This window comes from Convolutriloba macropyga, chromosome 6 (assembly GCF_964194025.1).
Source record: "Convolutriloba macropyga chromosome 6, txConMacr16.3, whole genome shotgun sequence".
Taxonomy (NCBI): Eukaryota; Metazoa; Xenacoelomorpha; order Acoela; family Convolutidae; genus Convolutriloba; species Convolutriloba macropyga.
This window is the reverse complement of record NC_134473.1, coordinates 22,965,325-22,984,987: the sequence shown is the minus strand read 5'-3', so window position 1 is coordinate 22,984,987 and position 19,663 is coordinate 22,965,325. Positions and strand designations below refer to the sequence as shown.

General features: G+C 39.0%; 1 protein-coding gene across 2 annotated transcripts in view; it reads left to right on the top strand.

Moving 5' to 3' along the window:
• Nucleotides 1-19,663, top strand: part of LOC142341581 (uncharacterized) — a 316,826-nt gene that overhangs the window by 246,934 nt on the left and 50,229 nt on the right. For both annotated transcript variants that reach the window (XM_075392633.1, XM_075392632.1), the window contains exons 2-6: nt 12,227-12,430; nt 12,729-12,966; nt 13,740-13,823; nt 14,165-14,404; nt 16,864-17,029. In XM_075392633.1, coding sequence (XP_075248748.1) covers nt 12,237-12,430; nt 12,729-12,966; nt 13,740-13,823; nt 14,165-14,404; nt 16,864-17,029 — 922 coding nt within the window. In that variant the 5' untranslated portion in view covers nt 12,227-12,236. The remainder of the gene's footprint in view (nt 1-12,226; nt 12,431-12,728; nt 12,967-13,739; nt 13,824-14,164; nt 14,405-16,863; nt 17,030-19,663) is intronic.

The following is a 19,663-nucleotide window of genomic DNA, read 5'->3' as shown; positions in this document are numbered from 1 at the left end:
ATTGAGTGAATCACATTTTGTATTACTTAAAATGAACACTCGTTGTGGCTAGTTTGAAAAAATTCTTCAAAGTTTACATCGGAATCTCAGGAACGTCGTCAATGGAGAACACTTCTTTATGCACAATTTCAATTGTCTCCTCAACTGGTACATTAGTGTACAAGATTTTGAAACCGAGAAACACTATTAGCTCATATTCCTCCAGACTTGAAGCTTCTTTTGCAGCTCTGGCAACTTTCGAATTAGTCTCAAAATTTGCCACTGGTAACCTCTGGAAAAAAGGAGGCAGAAATTTGTTGAAGCTCTCGTAACTGGCCAAACCAGAGTACCGGCCAATTTACGTTTTTATGTACATTAGCAAGTCCATAAAGCCCGTCCAGATGCAATATAGTTTTCCTGAGCCTGTGATAAATTTTTTTGCTATCTTTCTCTGTTTATTTAGTTGATGCAAACTGCTATCTATCTGTTTCTCAGTTTTAAGGTTAGATCGTCACTTTCTCCAATACGAGCACCATACTGACTTGCATTCAGGATTTCATTCAGTTTATCCGAATATGTTGTGTCCTTCATTGATCAAAAAACACAGTCTTTATCACATGGCACAGCTAGTTATTTTTATTTCTTCAAAAAATCATGATTATTTATGACAGCTCTATCAGTTGCTGTCTCACGTAGATTATTGACGTATCTTTTTTACCGCGATTATATATTTCACAAAATTTTCACCGTCGGTGTTGTTCTCGCGTAATCCACAAACAATTTTGTCTGCGTGCGCAAGGAATTGCACTTCATTAAGTTTGCCTCTGATAGGATGCTTTGGACCTAATGATTAGACGTCCAGGACAAATTTCGGAATTTCAATACTCTCCATAGTGATAATATTATTATGAGATCTTTCCCGCAAAGGCCTGTTCTTTCTCTCAGGAATCTTCGCCAATCTGTCGTTAATTCTCCCGCCAACCAGTTTGGAATGTGATCGTAAAATACTTTTTCAAATCTTTCCTGAGATTTTCCATATTTTCCTCAAGTTTTTGATCAAACAATCTTTGGCTTTGTTCCGCAAGACGTATGTTTCCCTAAGAGTTTAAGATGAAAACTGTACACCGCTTGTTCTAAAATAAAAGTTTGTTTTTGGGTTATCAAGGCTTCAAGAAACCATGAATGATGTCATTATTGTTACAGTTTTCGAAAAAAGCTATTCGATATTTAAGGTTTACTTGTTTATTTGAAGACTTGACAGAATTTAGGTACTCTTCTAAGCGGTTGTTATGCCTGCGAATGTACCTGAGCCATGATTGAGCTAAAATTTTGCGCATCAAGGAATATCATTTAAGAACAGGAGGAATTGAAACCCTGTTGTTCAGGAGCTACACTCTCATCCTTTGCTCTTTCTATCGGTCTCACTTTTGCTCTTGCCTCCTTCTGTTGCTTCCCAAGTTCATTCCATTTATCTTTCTTGAGAACAGCTTTCAGATTGCGTTGGTGGCGCAGAATAATGTCCAGTGACTTAATCTCACGCGCCGGGTCCTGGTGGAGCACACTGTAGTCTTTGAACTGTTTTCTCAGCCTCGTCTTCAATATCAGGTTCTTTGTCAAACTCAGAACGAGTATCCCGGTGCTCAAAAACTCTTTGAGAATATCAGGGGTTACAATGCGCTGACAGTACACAAGTTTGTTCTTTTTCGTTGTCAAGTAGTAGAACTAATAAAGTTTGAGTCTAATCGTCTCTCGAAAAAATGTCTGAACTGTTTCGTAAATATCTCTGTGACCTGCAAGTTTTAGGATAGCATTGCAAGTGACAGATTGTTTGAGCCTAACGCCAAAATTTCTAGAGTAAATGAGAATAAGGTAATGAAAAAATCAAGAATCGAAAGCAGACGGAACTGCCTCACTGTGCGAGCGGCTAAAGTTTGGAACAATTGGCGAGAAGAGGTTACGTCCAGCCTCAGTCTAAACATTGTTGAAAAAAGACTAGACAGGCACTTGGCTAACCTCTACACAATCATTGCAGATGTGAATTGGCACGATGTAGCTGGTCCCAGAGGCAACAACTGCCGGCCAGTAAACCTGACCTGAACTGTTTCTAGTGTCTTACCAATATAAAACGATTTCTTTTTGTTTCAAAGTTGACTCTCTCTCCTCTCTGTCTCTCTCTCTCTCTCTCTCTCTCTCTCTCTCTGTTTCATTTGGTGGACAATTATGGATGATGTAAGTTGGAACAATATTTGCCAACGCACATCAGCAACGCTGCTCGGTTTTTCTTATTTAAAAAAACTTGAAAGTTTTAAAGCATACAAATGTCGAATCATTTCTTTGACGTACATTTTTTTGTCAATGAGTTCGTCCATTCAGGTTGACCATAAAATTGGGAAAACTACCACAAACTGAAATGAGTTCTTTCTTGATTAAAACTAATTAAATGTCAAGTTATTTCAGATTATCAGTCCTGACATTTAGACTGTTTCATAGATTTGCGGGGATTGTCCTGTGGCAGTTTTAACAAATGGGTTCAATAGTTCTTTTTAGCCCTCAATTCTGAAAATTTGTTAAGGAATATTTTTTTACTATTATTTTAGAAATTTTCTTGTAATTTTTTATGCAAGCTCCGTGAATGGAGGCTCCGTGAATGTTAGCGGGCTCCGTGAATTGGACGTTTTGATGCCTATCCTCTTCCCTCCAGCTGCTCGGACTAGCTCGTGGTCACTTCTCGTACCAAATATATAAACGAGTGTCAGGTACAGGGCTGTGTTCACTCCTACCGAGGTGCTAAACGATGTTATCAATCAATACCCAAATCAGATGCTGAACACTGTTGTATTAATTGCTGGCTTCAATGATCACCGTAGTAGTATTGAAATTTTCATAGAGCATTGGAAATCCCTCATTCAGCTCATTATTGTTAAATTTAGCCCAAATAATTTGATTGTTCCCAAAGTTATACCCACCAGCTGTAATAGCCTCATAAATAAAAAAATCAGTGCCCTTAACTACGCTTTTTATAACTATTTTGATACTTGTGCCTTACAGTTGTTTTTTGTTTCACCCTAATTTAGAAGTGTTCATAAACCTAAACTGTTGTGTAAAGACACCGTGCACTTCTATTTTCATGGAAACCATGTTTTCACTATTATTCTGTTTGACATCTTTCAATACTTTAAATATCGTTGCTGTTATTAAGCTCCTGTAATTAACTTAATCTAGTCCCACTCAGTGCAGCCTTCCCCACTCCTAGCCTGCAGCCTGATGTTTGATGAAACCCATTGTCGACTCTGCAAGGGTCCGCTACGTAGGTGAGGCGTCCGGTGTCATATGTGTTATATATATTTTCACGTGAAATGCAGTGGTCTAGCCGCAGCGGAAGAATGGACCAAAAACTTCAGCTCAAACGCTGCTCTGAAGTCATCGCAGCCACCTAAACAGAAATCGCAACGCCGGCACCACACAATGCTTTGACCGTTCCCGACACTGCACTCATAGATCCTGTAGCGTCGCACGCCCCCCGAAGGTTTCGTCGCCACACTATCGGATAATTTTTGGGATAACTTCCAGCCTCATCACGCGGTAACAGTGCGCGAAATATACCGCAAGGTTGTCACATGGAAGCCCTCGTATTTCACGCTCAGTAAGAACAAGACAGGGGAACAGTTCGCCGAAGCCCTTCACAGTGTCCTCTCCCCAATTGCCGTAAACACGGATAGATCCGATAAATCTCTGACCCTCTGTATGATACGTTCGCACCTAACCCTCAGTCAAACAAAGAACACGGACGATGGATCGAACAACAAGATCATCAGGCATAGACTGCGTGCATGGCACAGCTGCAAATGAGAATGAATTCGAGGAACAGAAAGCAGCACACTGACCTCAAGATGTTCAACGATTTCATGTCATGTGGAAAAATCAGTAATGCTATTCGCGTTCTTTCGGATGACCATAAAGGCTGAAAGCTTGCACCTACCGATCTCATAGACGGCAGAACGGTCCTCGAGATTTTAGATGGCAAACATCCTGAAGGACAACCCGTGGAGCCCAACTGCATTCAGAGCAAACATCCACGCACGCTTCCCTACCACCCCGCTGTTTTTGAAAAAACCAGTGCCAGGCTCGTCCAAAAACAAGCAATAAAGACTCATGGCAGTGCCAGACCTTCAGGTCTCGATGCCGATGACTGGCGTAGACTACTTTCTGCTTTCGAGCAAAACTCCACGAACCTCTGCAAACTTAATGCCAAGTTTGCTAAGAGGATGGCCACGTCCATAATAACACCGGATGATTTTATTGCATACAATGGTTGTCGACTAGTGGCTCTGGATAAATGTCCAGGTGTGAGACCTATTGGTATTGGTGAATTATGGCATCGCATCACCGGACGCATAATCGTCGACTGCGTCAGGCAAGATCTAACATCCCTCGGTGGAAACATGCAGCTGTGCCTGGGCCAGAAATGCGGCATAGAACATTCCATACAATCGCTTCGTCGCAGTTCTGATGATCCCAAAAACGAAGCAATTCTACTAATTGATGTCAAAAAGGCATTTAACGTGCTCAATAGACAAACAGCATTAGAGAACGTGAAAGCCTTATGCCCATCTTTGTATGTTGCCCTACAGAATTCCTATAGCCACTCTTCTCATCTCTACATCGATAAGTCGACCATTCTGTCTCAGGATGGTACGACACAAGGCGATCCCGTTTGGATGGCAATGTATGGAATCGCAATCAAACCCTAATAAAAAGACTTCACAATGACTCCTTGACACAAAAACGGTATGCTGATAATGGTAACGTGGTCGGTATGTTGAAAGATATCAGGGCACTCTTCGACAAGCCCACTCAGCTTTGTCACAAGTACGGATATCTTGTCTTTGATAATTAGGCCAGGAGGCGAGCGCCAACCGTCAACGGTGTTTGCTGGCACAAATCTGGAAATCAGGCAGGGCGCTCGAGTCCTGGGATCAGTTACCGGGAGCTCTGAGACCTGTAAAAATTTCTGAAATATGTAGAAATTAAATAAACAAAAAGTTTTGACAGACTTGGCCAATTTGCTCTCACCTCTCACCAGAATGCCCATGCATGTTTGACGAAGGGGGTTCAACAGAATTTGAGCTTCCTGTCGCGTACTACACCTTCCATGGACGGGGTTTTGGACAAGGTGGAGGAGCGGCTTGGCCGAGTCATACCGAACATTGTCGGCAAAGAAATAATCCAAGAGGAAAGAGAAAATTTTTCTACCCCTCTCAGAACGGGTGGGCTTAACAGCGCCTTCCCACAATATCTTCATAAAAATCTTGATCAATCAATTGAACTCTCAAGTCTATTGGCGTCATTCAATAATCATTCATTCGAAATTCAGAAAAGTGAATTAGAACAAACTAAGATCAGTCTCAGACAGGAAGCAGACATGCTACGTGAACTCATCTCGAAAAAATCTACAATCGAAAACAATCTACCAGAAAAGAAGTATACCATCAAGCTGGTCTCGGAGAAAAGAGCATCTAGCTGGCTTAACGCATTTCCGTTATCAAAACATGGTTTCCAACTCACGAAGATTGAGTTCCGTAATGGAATAGCACTTCGCTACACCTGGGAACGAAGAACACGCCATCTTTATGCCCATGCGGGAAAGAATTTAGCCTCACCCATGCCCTACATTACGCCAAAGGCGGCTATACGCACCTAGGACACAACGAAATAAAAGACGTGTTTGCAAACCTGATGGATGACGTTTGCCACGATGTCCAGATAGAGTTAAAACTTCAGTCGCTCGAGAGAGAAATTTTCTCGAGTAATTCCACCACTACTGATGATGACGCTCGACTGGATATCAAGGCAAACGGTCTGTTGGGCTCCCGCTTTAGTCGCATTTTCTTCGATGCGAAGATTTTCAACCCTCATGCGAAGAGCTGCCCTAAGACCATCAAAGATGCATACAAATAGCACGAGAGCATCAAGCGAAAAAAGTACGAAGAGCGAATCCTCAAAACGGAACACAGCAGTTTCAACGCACTGGTTTTTGCTACCTGGGCGGTGCTGGGCCATCAGCATCGCGCGTTATGAAACAACTCGCAACCAAGATCAGCGAAAAATGCGGAGAGCCGTACGCCGACACCATAAGCTACATCCGAACGAAAATCAGCTTCAAATTTCTGAGGAGCTGCGTTCTCTGCTTGAGGGGATGTCGCGCCCTCAAGCCTCGTGTACTCAGTGAAACTTTGATTAGCGTCGTCGTGGAGGAGAGTAGACTGCACTGAGTAATTGGCTGTTTAACTTTATTCCTTTGCTTATTCCTTGATATTCCAATTTTATTGTAATCCTTCCATACCAGTTCCCTATGTGTGCTATATATATAAAAGTGTTTGCCTCTCCACTTGTTTATTATTTTTGTGACTGGGCCGTCTTTACACTGTCTGGAGGGGAACAGCTTGGAGTGCAGCATCCGGCTAAGTGGTACTCATCATCCCATATTTTCCTACCTACATCCATCGTTGCCGGATGATGTACACGGCCCTTTTTTATATTTGAGTGGATTAATTTCAAAAGTCAACTTACTAATAATGAAGATCCGCATTAATTTGTCCTGCTATTCTCGACGCGAGTGTTTCCAAACAGATCGTTGCAGGAATTGGCGCTCAATTTGTCAGAAAATTCAGCGCAAAATTCTGGTCTAAATGTTTTCTCGACAACTGCTATGGCTTTTATACAGTCAGAAATGTGGAAGCTGTTTTTGTCCTGAATCTGTGCCTTCGTGAATTTTTTCGGTTTTCACTTGCATTCGGTTTTTTACGCCCCCCCCCCTTTGGAAGCCTTTGAGTCCTCGATGATGAAAAAAAGCAAATTTTAAGATTAAAGTTTCCGCTACATCAGGGATGATTTCATTTCAGCTAGTTTCTGGGCAATGTTTTTCAAACAGATTATTTTAACGGGCGTTTTGTATTAAGTTCTTATCGTGTGCCCTGAATTGCGCTGATTTCTCAAAAAATTGAGCGCATAGACACATGTTATTGCGCTGAATTGTTTTGAAATGCTCTCCAATGTTGTAAGAAGATAGTTGAATTTTCAGCTTAATTCTTCCACAGTATCAAAGCGTTAATTTGGTAACGGTTCAGCGCTAAATCAGCGGTTTGCGTCAAACAGGGGCGAACAGGATTGAAAATTTGTCAAAAAGAGTGTGTTAAAACCTTTTTTACGGTCAATAAAATTGAAAGATGGTATCCGCGTGAATATCTTTGTTCTTGTTCAAAGCATGGAATTTTTTGTTGTTGTTGATGATGATGATGATGTGTGTTTCGCTCGTCTGAGCAGGAACTTCTGGAGCTGTGGGTTCCCAGCTCTCTTAAGTCCCTCTGTCGCAGTTGTGAGTTCAGTAGCAGTAGTTGTTCTATTTGGTTGCAGTAGTTGTGGTCTTTTTCATTGGGTGGCATGTCGCAGTCTAGATCTTCTTGCTCTTTGGGTAGCAGTCTAGATCGTCGGCAGGAGGCACTTTGAGGAGCTTGCGGAGTAGATTGGAGTAGTGGTGGTCTTGTCTGTCTTTTCATTCTTGGCGGAACTCGCTGCGGTCGAAGTCAGTGTACCGGGTGGTCTTGGCATGAATGGCGGCATCGGCTACAATTTGGGTGGCGGTTGCGAGGATTACAGGGAGCTCTCTCACTATGAGGGGTCGGTTTGCTGACAGCTTGTCCTGGTATTTGCTGAAACACTTGTAGCTGGCAGCGTGGTCTCCATTGCAGTTGGCGCATTTCGGTTTATCTCGGGGGACAGTGCGCTCTGCTAGTTTGTGATTGCCTCCACATCTGATGCATCTGGCTTCTTGGATGCAGGCGTTCGCCTTGTGACCGAAGTCTTGGCGCCGATAGCACTGGATCACCACATCACGTCTGGGAGGAGGAGAAAAGGGCTCGGCTTGTCTTGACTCCTCGCATCGGTGATGGGTGAGCCCGATCATTAGGCCGCGGTCGATCAGAAGGGTCTTCAGGGTCTCGCATCTTGTGAAGGCTCTCACTAGCCGGGTTGGTGCTTGGGTAGCTCGGCTTTTGATTCGCACTAGGCTCATCATCGCTGGGTAGGTCTTGTTAATTGCTGCTTTGACTTCGTCCAGGATCTTGCTTACTCCAACTATCACAAAGCTATGGTCCTCAGCGTACTTGTTGCTATAGATGGAAGACAAAGCTTCCGGACGCGCGCTTTGGACAGCAGAGAGGTGCTTCATGAACAGGGTGTTGCTTGGTTTTGGCCTCTTTGCAGCTGGCGTTGAAGTTGCTTCTTGTTGCATATTGTAGTTGGTGTTGGGTTGTAGAAGGTTTAATGCATGGAATTTTTTGTTATCACTTTCATGAGTTTTTTGAGCACTCAATTATGAAATTTTTAAAGTTTAGTTGTAAAATTAATTTCACTGACTGATAGGTGGCTTAAATTTGACCTTTTAGATCAGCGCGAGCATTTTCAAACAGATCTTCAGCTTCGGGGTTTCTATAGATTTTTTCAGAACTGCTCCGAATTGCGCTGAATGTTCAAATTTTTCGACGTGAAAAACATACATAATAATGCGCTGAAACACGCTAAGATTTTTTAATAAATGCACTGAATTTAGCGAAATTTTAATAAATGCACTGAAATTTCAGCGAATTTCTTACAATCTTCGGAATGTCTCTGGACCACGGATGTACTATGCTTTTTTTACTGTCAATAATTTTGAAAGCTGGTGTCAGCATGGATTTTTTCGTTGTTAATTGCTTGAGTTTTTTTGCACATCCTCAATGCTTTTGAGCTCTTGGTCCTGAAATTTTTTTTAAATCTAGTTTTAAAAAATAATTTCAATGACTGAGAGGTGGTTTAACTTGGGTCACTGTTGTTTGGCGCAAGTTTCTGACTATGTTATCTATGTATTGTGTTGTTTGGTGACGATGTTGGTTTTGTAAAACATTGAACTACCGAAAACAGAAATCAGACAAGAGTGCCAGTTCCATAGGTAACAAATTGCGAGAAAATACAGGGTAGTGCCGATGAAAACGATTTTAATTTCTAATTATTTAGTTTTCCTAATAAACTCCGACGATGTTATTGAAATTTTGCCAGAGTAGGACAGAAATCTTAAGTTTTGTCATCTTAAAGTGCAAATTGTTCAAGGTAGTCAATTTCACAAATTATTCTCAGACATAGGTGGAAGCACCATTTTTGGCATCACGGAGACATGGTTAAACAAAAATGACGAAGATAGTACTTGAATATATCAGAAACGCAGGTTCTTTTTGGAATGGATCGCGATAAAAATATCTACTGTAAAAGAGGTGGTGTTGCACTTTTGGTTACAAAAAAAAATTGTTGCCGAAACTAAGATGTGAGCTGAAATTGTTTACCAGAATACTATACGAGTCAATTTGGGTGGAGTCCTAAGAGGATTTCAACCCAAAGTCGAACAAATTACTAATGAACATAACTTACAACCCAAAAGATATCAAGAAAGTTTTATTGATATATTGGCATTAAACCTTGAGAGTTCTAAAAAAACAACTCTGTCTGTCTATTGGGTAATTCTAATATGGAATATTGGAGCTTTGGAAAAATTAATCTTGACTCTGTTTTGATATCATACGGTCGCCGAACAAGCTGCTCATATGTCCCAACTAAAATCTGCAAAACAGTTGAAACACCTATAGATTATAAAATGACGGATACAAAATCCTACGTAGCAGAATTTGTATTTGACACAACGCTTAAAACAAACAATTTGTGGTCAATCATGCTTAAAAAATGCAAAAAAATTAAGGTTTGTTTTTTGTTTGACAAAAGCAATTATTAGATGACAGTTTTTAAGAAAACGTTATCAACGCTGTCAATTTCTCTCATTTGGTAATTTCCAGGCGAACAGAAACTGGAATTTATACAAGAGAGTTAGGAATGATTGAGAGGCCGCACTTTTAAAAGAAAACCCATGAAGTTATGCCCATGAAGTATTTGCATCTCTCAGTAGTGAAAGAAGCCAGTAGAATTTATTCAACCAAATAAGGACTTGTAACCAAAAATTCTCATCAACGAATGCATTGAAATTCATTTGGTGACGTTTTTACAGATGATCACAAAATAGCTAAAAACTTTAATTTTTCGTTTGCTAACATTGGTTTCATACAGGTGTTAAAGTAAAATATTCTTATGCAATATCTTCTGCTCATGCAAGGTTGTTCTTTTTGGATAATATTACCGAGGGTTGAGTGCCTAAAACAATTTGGAGTTGAATCCGCGTAAACCACTTGGACCATGTACTGTGCGGGCTTGGACAATTAAAGAAGGTGCATCGATTTTTGCGCCTCATATCACTTACATATTAAACAAAGTGTTAAAACCAACGTATTTCAATAACAAATGAAACTTGCTGACGTGACAACGATTTAAAAAGAAGATTTTTCAAACGTTACAAACTATTGGCCCCTATCCATAACATTTGCTTTTTCTAAAATATTTGAAAAATTTATACTTTCTCAAAGAACTGCACATATCGGGGAATTTTAAAACCAGAGCACTCTTGTATAAGATCAAAAGGTTCTATTTATGACGCTTTGCGTTGCTCAATATAATTTTTCAGGATGGCAATTGATTCCACGGAGATAATTAATGCTGCACTTTTAGACCTCTTAAAAGTTTTTGATTCAGTATCACATCAAAGCTCCGACAAAAGCCTCGCTCAGTTGGTTTTTCACTGAATTCAGTCACTCATAGAAAGTTTTCTTTTGAAAGATTACAACATGTGCGTGCAATCAAAGTATATTCGAGCTGGTATTAGGAATCAGCTACCTACAAAATCTTGAAGCTTTATTAGGTGCCATTGTTCTCATTTTGACTACAGTAGCCTTTTCTTCATTGGTATAAGGATAAGTTTTTTTTACATTCACCGGAAATCCGGATGAATTGGGGTCTGAAAACTGCATTTCCCCGCTCATTTATCAAGGACTCTTCTGAATTGGGCAGGTCAAAAAAATGTTTGAGCATTGACCAAAGCATTCAGCAAAAGTCTTTGTTTTTGACTACATCAGAGCTAACAAGAAAGCTTTCGAGCAATGTGTTGGTCTTCTCAGTGCTAATTATCACATAAATAGAATTCATAATATCATATTTCACGACTACATATCATTGGCCTTTCTAGGAGACTCATTTTTTCACCATACTTCTAGGAACTGGAACTCCTTGCAAGGTGCAATAAAAAATTTAAGCTCAACAGAATTTTTTATGGCAAAGACGAAAGTGTCCTCCGACTTTTTATGGTTGCTTTTGAAAGGATTTCGCTGTATATAGCGAATCATCAACAATTTTGTCCACTGTTTTTTCATTATTTTAAGTTCAAAAAATTTTCCCTTCAAATTTGTTGCACTTTCGATTTGAATAACGCAATGTTTTTATACTTCAAATTGAATTCACGTATTTCTCTCTCTCTCTCTCTCTCTAGGAGATCGGGCCTTGAAAGTTTGCCCATCAGAATTTTCGCTGGTTAATAGCCGCACAGCGATAGCTGGGGCTATTATTGGCCTTCTCTTGGTTTTTTTTATTTCGTCGTCATGATTTTTGTTACGACCATATGACGTCACAGCCACTTTTTGTTCATTCGTTCATGCAATTTCAACTGAATTGCATGTGTGACGTCATTTTTCGCTCTTAGTGGAGCGAGTTTTTTTTGTTCATGCGCGTGATTAAATTTTTGGTCACACTTGACTTACCTCACTCTCAAAAATGACTTCCTCACTTTGAAATTGACTTTAATTTACTTCAATTCAAAGAGATAAGGTCAAAGTCAAATGGGTGTGTGTCAGTCTAAATGAAGGTTATTTGAGATCAGCTAATAGAGGCAGCGATAACTTTACAGATTTTTAATCAAAATTTAACAGATCAGCCTTCAATGAAAAGACGAATTTTTTTGGTCTGTCTTTTTTACTGTTTTTTAGACTGCCGATCTACGAATCTATTGCGGCTAATTTCTGGCAATCTGCCAGCTATGTTATCAATTGCACAATTTTTCTTGTATCAATTGCACAATTTTTCGGAATCACTCTGATATGATCGCTAATTACATTTGTAACAACTATTGGTCGACGTATATTCACGAAAAACGGACCTCACAAAGTTTATTAAACTAATCATTAAAAACTTGCAGTTTATGATGTATGAAGTTGTGTCATTAACATAATAGTTTTGCGACTTCTAATATACTTCAATTTGTGCCTTTTATTTGAAAACAAGTTTCAGATAGTTAGATGAGCTGTGTGTTTAGCAAATTCATCGTTTACTTATCAATTCTTCTTTTCCTTTTGTTATTGGCTTTAAAGCTAGATGGGTTGTTGGCAATTTCTTTTTGGTCTGTGTTCACACCCCTTTTTGTATGGAAGACGCTGGTTGTCGTTGGAGCATTTGTGGGCTCCATTGTATGGTGTGCAAGTCCACAGCTAAGGTACTGAAGAATATTCTGCCAATCTGCTACAAGCTTAGCGGGCATTAAAGTTTAACACACATGCACTCACTTGTGCTGTTTTTTAAAACAAAAACGGTTTATAGCACAATTTGTTAGTGTGCTCTAAAATTGCACTATAGATCCATAAAGTGCAAATCCAAACGTTGTCAGTGCATTAATTTTCCGATGCTTAACTATTATCCACATAAGTTTTTACCATTGGGAATATTTTGTGAATGGATTTATGCGAAAGTCATCTCCAGTGTGAGTTGTTTAATATATGCTTTACTTTTTTAAGGTTTGGAGAGAACCGAGTTGAATTCCAATCAATGCTTCTCTGTGTTGTTCTGTGCTTTCAATTAGCCCTTTTCGAAGTTCTTTGTTGCTTGAAGTTGAATGCTATTGATCATACATATTCTAACGACACACATTATGGACACATGAGCTGGTTCATTGTGTTTGCGCCACTCATCTTTTCGACTCCTTACTCCTGCTTCTACTTCTGGTGGCTTTACAGACATGATCGGTCATTTATCGTGAGTTGCCTTTCATATTTAGTCATTTAATTTTGCGAACTAATATCAATTTGCATATTTTTTGAGTCCTTCCAATTATAGCAGGCTTAGAACATTTTACGCAAGGACTAGGAAATTTAACACAAAGCCCCCGCCCCTTCAGTTACCATAATGAGGGAAAGCAATGTGCGTTTTATTGTTCCCGCGCACCCTAATTATAGCATTGATTTTCTATGTTGGTTTTTTTAGTTGAAATTATTTAAAAGGATTACGTCTTTTCTGAAAAAGGCAAATTCAATATATAACCAAAAAGGTTGAAAATACTTTGCCGCAAAAAAAAATAATTCATTGCTCTCAAACGAAATTTGTAGCAATTATAGTCCTGTGGTCTTTTTATGCGATTTTTCGCTGGACCGATTTTTCATCTGACCCATTTGACTTTTCGTCCTTAAAAACGGGATAAACAGGTAGCGCTCACTGGTATCCAAGTATGCGATTCACAGAAACTGTTTTGGAGACGTATACTCATGTTGTGAAGGGCGAGTTTAGAGTTTGACCCACCAGTAAGCTCCCCCCCCCCCGCTGCGCTCACCCTACGCCCCTTCAATTAAGCTAAAGCTGACCTCCATAAGCCGTAGCTACTTACAAAGCCAAACGCTCGCCAGTCGTTTGAGACGTCAGTTGCTTGTATTTTAATCTTTTAAAATTCATACAAACATCAATTTATATTAATTCTCTGTTAATTTGAAAGTGTGGCGCTGATCTTGTTTGCCATTATGGTCATGTTGTTTCAGTTGGAGTTGTTACATGCCAGTAACCTCCTGTTCTACCTCTTTGTCACTATCAAGTTGGATGGCGTCATCAATTGGTCTTGGGCGGTTAGTAAAGCGATTGTGAGCTCGCTAAAACGGTGATGTTATTAAAATGAAATTGAACCAAGTGCTATAGCAGTCAATTTTGTGCCGTTCCATGGATTCCGTCTAGCCTGAAACCGGAATTACGAAACTATTAATGGCGTTTAAAATAGCTACATTAAAATGTATGAAGCATGTTTGAGAAACCGTTATTCAAGACATTTATTAATCTGCATTTGAAATGCATGTTTTAAATCTGCATTCGAAATGCATGTCAAAAAATCGTTTTACTTGCAAAAATGGTGGTCGATGATAGGATTTTTAGTTTGTTGGTTCGTGTTTTATGTAGATGTGTGTAATTTTAGTTGGTGTTTGTGCCTGTGTGGCTGTTGGTGTGTGTTTTGTGCTTTGTGGTGATATACTGTACTTTCTGGAGTGTCCTAATGCTCAGGCAAATGTCGTCGGCTGCTGCTCATGCGAATAGTGGCAACAGCAGCAGAAGGCAACACAGGCAACATCAGCAAGTCTCATCTGTCCAGAGAAGATACTACATCAGGATCATATCCACTGGACTTGTATTACTCTGTCCCCTGATCGCATTCCTGGTGGGTTTGATTTCAGGAAAGAATAGATCTGGTCTCTTTTGGCCCATCCGAGCTAATTGGGTACACATTTTCAATCCCCCCAACTCAGCATTGTTATAGATAACTACACAGTAAAACCAGGCGTAATAGAAGGTGCAGCTGAACCAATAGATACGAATTTAAAAACTATCAGACAATATGGATTACTGTAACTGGCTGTCTGGAATTATAGTTTGACGTCTATTTAGCAAATTAATGTATTATGGGGCAGACTTTCTGTCAATCGTTCAGAGTCAAATGGAGATCAACTGACTTTGATTAACTACTGACTTAACCATATTTATATCAAAAATTGACAAATTCCTATTGATCAAGGAGCCTCGCCTCGATAATGTGTATTTGGACATGTGCTCCGACATCCAAATTGTGCTCGTTTTTGAACCAAATACTGCACAGAAGGTAAACTTGGGAAGTAACAAGTATTAATTTAAAATTTGGAACTAAACCTGCTAACTTTAGTAACCCTAAAAATAACCCGACCCAGGCAAATTTCGTTCAAGTTTGCAGTGCAAGAAAAAAATGGTTTAGTGAAAACATCACATATGTTGTAAGTTTTCTTTCGATGTTAATGAAGCTTTGTCACAATAAAGCTTTTGCAGTGAAAAACAGCAAAACTTCAAACCATCATTTTTTTGTAATACTGATCAGAAATTTTTAAGCAGATGTAGGTTTTGATGATAGCGTTCTGAAGAAGTTTGAAGATTTGCAACAAAAAAACTTGTACTGACACCCCTGTTTGGAATTTTTAAATTAAGCTATATATGGGAATTTTAAAAAAAAACAAGGACGAAGTTTTTTTGAGTGAATACATGTTTCCATGTTTTGACCAAATTTTGAATTTGGCTTCCTCCAGTTGTTTATTCATTCGAGATAGCCTCTATGCAACTAAAGTGTGTCGGTCAGCGAACAAGGTTGCAAAAAGAGATACTTGATGAAAGAAATTTTGTACGCTGCCTGATGAACAGACAAAACAGTCCCGAATAGCAAAATATTCCCAGACAATGGTCCCAAGAGAGCAGACAAAACGGTCTCAGACAAAATAGTAGACAAAATATAGAGTTAAACATATGCACATCAATTAGCAGAGAAACCCCTTAAGTTCTTCATATGCTTGTACTTCATTGAACAAATCTTTGGCTGATTACAACATAGTTTTTGCCCAATTATTAAAAGTTTTTGTTTTAGTTTTAACTGATATCAATAAAAAACAATGCATTCAGAAGCTTAATTCATATATTATGTTTGTTAATTGTTTGTAGATTTTATTTACAATTGTTTCCATATTTTTTCGCTATATGGTTATAGACTATTTTGTCTGCTTTTATTGGACTATTTTGTCAGGGACTGTTTTGCTGGGAACATTTTGCAATTTGGGACTATTTTGTCTGAGACTGTAGTGTCACAGTTCTAGCAAAACAAATTAGCCCCGATGGTCTGTAGGAAAAAATGAATATTTTTTTATAATTGCTCTCGTAGAGAAGCATTTATTGTAAACGTGTGCAAAATTTTTGCTTGAGCGTTTTGACTTTTTGGAGTCACTTTTACGCCCTTGACATTTTGCGTTTTGCGTGATCTAAAATTCCCTCTCAATCACAATTTCAAGCAGCTGAACTTAATTGGTGGCAAATTAGTACTAAAAGTGAAATGAAAAGTGCGCCGAAAGTGGTGCCATTTTTCACTTAAAATCTTAATTGTGGTATATATTAACCTCTATGCGGTTATTTAAAGCCCACTATTGAACTTCTTAGTCCCACCCATTCCCCCCCCCCCCCGACTGAAGTGGGCTGCAATTGATTAGAGCTCCCACAAGCCGTTCGAGAGCAAATCTTCCGACGTTTAGTCGTTTGTTTACTTTTTTTAAGATGTTTTTAAACATTAAAATCAAATCGGGTCAGGCTTTATTCAAGAGATTTAAAATAACAACACGCTGTTGAATTGTGTGCAATTTGCGTCGGCAGCCTATAATTTCTCAGAAACTATAGGCTGCAGAATGTTTAGAAAATCCAACCAAAATGGTTAAAAAATTGAGTAGTAGTTTATGGCGACGTTCAGCTCAAATTTATGGCGACGTTTATTTTGCAAAAATAGCTGAAATTTGTAAAAAATTATCGGAAATTTATCCAAAGTATTTCAGCTAAATTGTTTAGCTTATTTAAACATTAAAATTTAATTAGGATAATCTGCTGTCGATAGGTTTTTTAATCAAAACTATTCGCAATAAATTTTTATGTACATATATAGAATGACGAGTTCTGAAAAAGGAAAACCTATCTATATTGCTCACTATAAATCAATATCGGGCTAGCAATACAGCTTTTACCATCGAGAGCTCAATTGCAATTCAGCATTGCGAAAGCAACAGAAAAGGGACAGGAACAAAAGTTGAATATGAAAAGTGTGTCTAAGTTGAGTATGCTTAGGTTCTTCTGGTTCACAAATTGGAAACAGTGTGGGATTCTGCTGCAAATGTCTCTTCTCAATCTGTTGATAATCGAATAGATGCAAACAATGGTCAGTTATCTGCTGACGCTCTCGTCGGATCATCTGATGGCAGTGGATATGGTAGCCTTGACAATGGTTTCATTGGTAAGTATTTAACAACCTTTGTGTTTGGTTGAGTATTGGAAGTTATCTCATTTGCATTAATTGCATTTTTTGGGATTAACTGTTTTCCAGGCGATTGTCGTGATTTTTGTTTCCGTTAATGTAGCTTTACCTGTTAACTTTTATGCGCTTTGAACAAAGTTTGAATCAATTATTGTAGTCCTTTAATTACATACTCCTTGAGTGCTCTTGAACAAAGTTTGAAGCATTTATTTCAAACTTGTTGGTCTTTCTTTATGCAAAATTTTTGCTTGAACGTTTTGACTTTTCGAGTGACTTCTGCCCTTGACTTCACAAGTGTCATAACTAAATTCAAGTGGCGGCAGTAGCCCCAAGAGGGCAGTAAGATGCCCAGCAGCTCTCTTAGAGCCCTACTAGTCTGTAATAATATGATTCACCGAATTTTCATGGTGTGAAGGGCGGTTGTTATTTTTAACAGGTTTAACCCCGCAGTCATCCCCTCTCGGTCATCACCCCCCCCCCCCTCCGTCAGCCCCAGCTGGTTATTACCGAAGACAACCGCTTGCTAGCCGTTTGAGAGCAATTCGCTCGACGCTAGTCGGTTATGTTTATTGTGGCATATAATTATATCTAGTGACATCATTTGAAGCACCCTTAGTGAATCTAGTCCCCATCCCGAATTACGCCGGCGGCAATAAATTGTTGCTCCCACTAATCGTTCGAGTGCAATTTTTCCGGCGTTATCGGATATGTTAGAAATAGTACTTCAAGAATTTGAGATGACACCTGTTCCAATAAAACTTTTTTGCTGGAACCCTTTTGAATTTTTGGTTGACCTTTTTATCATGCCTAACTTGTTGTTTTTGTCCTGATAAATAGCTCTTTGGGATTTTAAGGCAGCTCAATTCAAGTGGCATTCCAGTGATGCGTAATGGTGATTTATTTTCAGTCGGTAATATCTATTGGAGAGAACGTGTTTCAAATAAAGTCAAATGCCACACTTGAAAAGAAGTGATTATGTCAATCTGCTGAACAAACGCAGAGGGAATTTGGAGTGGACTCTTATTATTCTGAGAGAGATTTCATCTTTTTATATCGAATTTTTTCTTTGTTCCGTTTCGGTTTTGATATCAGGTGGTAGGCAGTTATGTACTGAAGACCTTTTTATTGCAAGTTGTTTTGCCAATTGCGTTCAGCTTGACAAGTTTTTTTCCCTCTTATTGTAAAAAAATGGGTTGTAGATTTCGTTAGTAGGCTCTTGTTATTCATTGAGTGGTTGACAGAGACCTAAGGCATTATCTACTTCAAATCGGTTTCGGGGTCCTCCTGAGATTTCTTGAACTGTCATTGAAACAGGATGTTAAATGAAATGCCGAATGTGTAAAAAGCTTGTTTTAACTCTATTTTTCTGGCCATTTTTTAAAAATAACTCATGTTAACCAGTAATTGTCTTTTTGATAGCCTTTGTGAACATTATATTCATTTACAAAATTTTTTATGCAATTTAGGGCCATTTTTTAAAGCCAATTTACTGTTGTAGACTTTTATGCAGCAAATATTACCATTAGACCAAATAATCTCTAATATGTATAATATATTGCCTTTGGAGCCTTTTTGTGGACTTATTGCCCCGCTACTACCCAGCTGCGATTATATTATTATTTGTTCTCAAACGAAGTTTGTAGCAATTATATTAGTCCTGTCGGGCGTTTTTTAATGCGATTTTTCGCTTGACCGATTTTTCTGACGCTTTTGACTTTTCGTCCTCAAAATCGGGATAAACAGGTAGCGCCCAGCGGGCATTCAGTGCTCTTGGAGCCTTTCAGCTCTGTTTCAGCTCAGACTGTTTTGGAGACTTATACTTATGTTGCGAGGGGCGGTTCTTAGAGGTTGACGACACCCCCACTGTTGACCCCCCCCCCCCTATTTCCCTCACCCCCGCACCGCGCTGTTGCCCCCCACCCCACTGTTGCCCACCCTCCATCAGCCCCCGGTGCACCCCCGCCCCCCCCCACTGTGGTTGCTGACGAACAACCGATCGTTAAAAACACGCAATTTTTTTCTTATTTGCACAATTTTTTTCAAGCTTTGAAAATTTTTGTCATTTTTTGAGGTTCTTCAGCCCTAGGTGTTAAGGAACCTCCTCTAGGGTTTTATATTAGGTTACCGCATAGTTTCTAGTGGTAATGGAATGGGTTTCAGCGTTTTAACATCACGAGTTTTAGCTTTTTTTTGGACAAATTTTGCATTATTTTTGGCATTTGTTGGCATTCTTCAAGTATTCCCAGACCCAGGGACGAGAAAATCTCCTAAAGGGTTTGACCATAAGTCACCTAAAATTGTTATTGGCCACGGAGTAGTTTGCAATTTTTAAATATCATGATTTTTAGCAATTTTAAATAAAATTTGCAATTTTCTTCAAGCTTTTTGAAATTTCTTTTGAATGTTTCCATCCCTAGCTGTCAAGTAATCTCCTCTAAGGTTTGATGATGGATATTACATAGTTGCTAATGTTAACAGAATGATTTTCAAAATTTTGACATCATAAGTTTTAGCAGTTTGACAAAACTTCCAATTTTTTTTTTTAGTTTGTTGACATTTACAGTCATTATTCACGTTTTTTCAACATCAAGAGCCAGAACACCTGCATTAAGG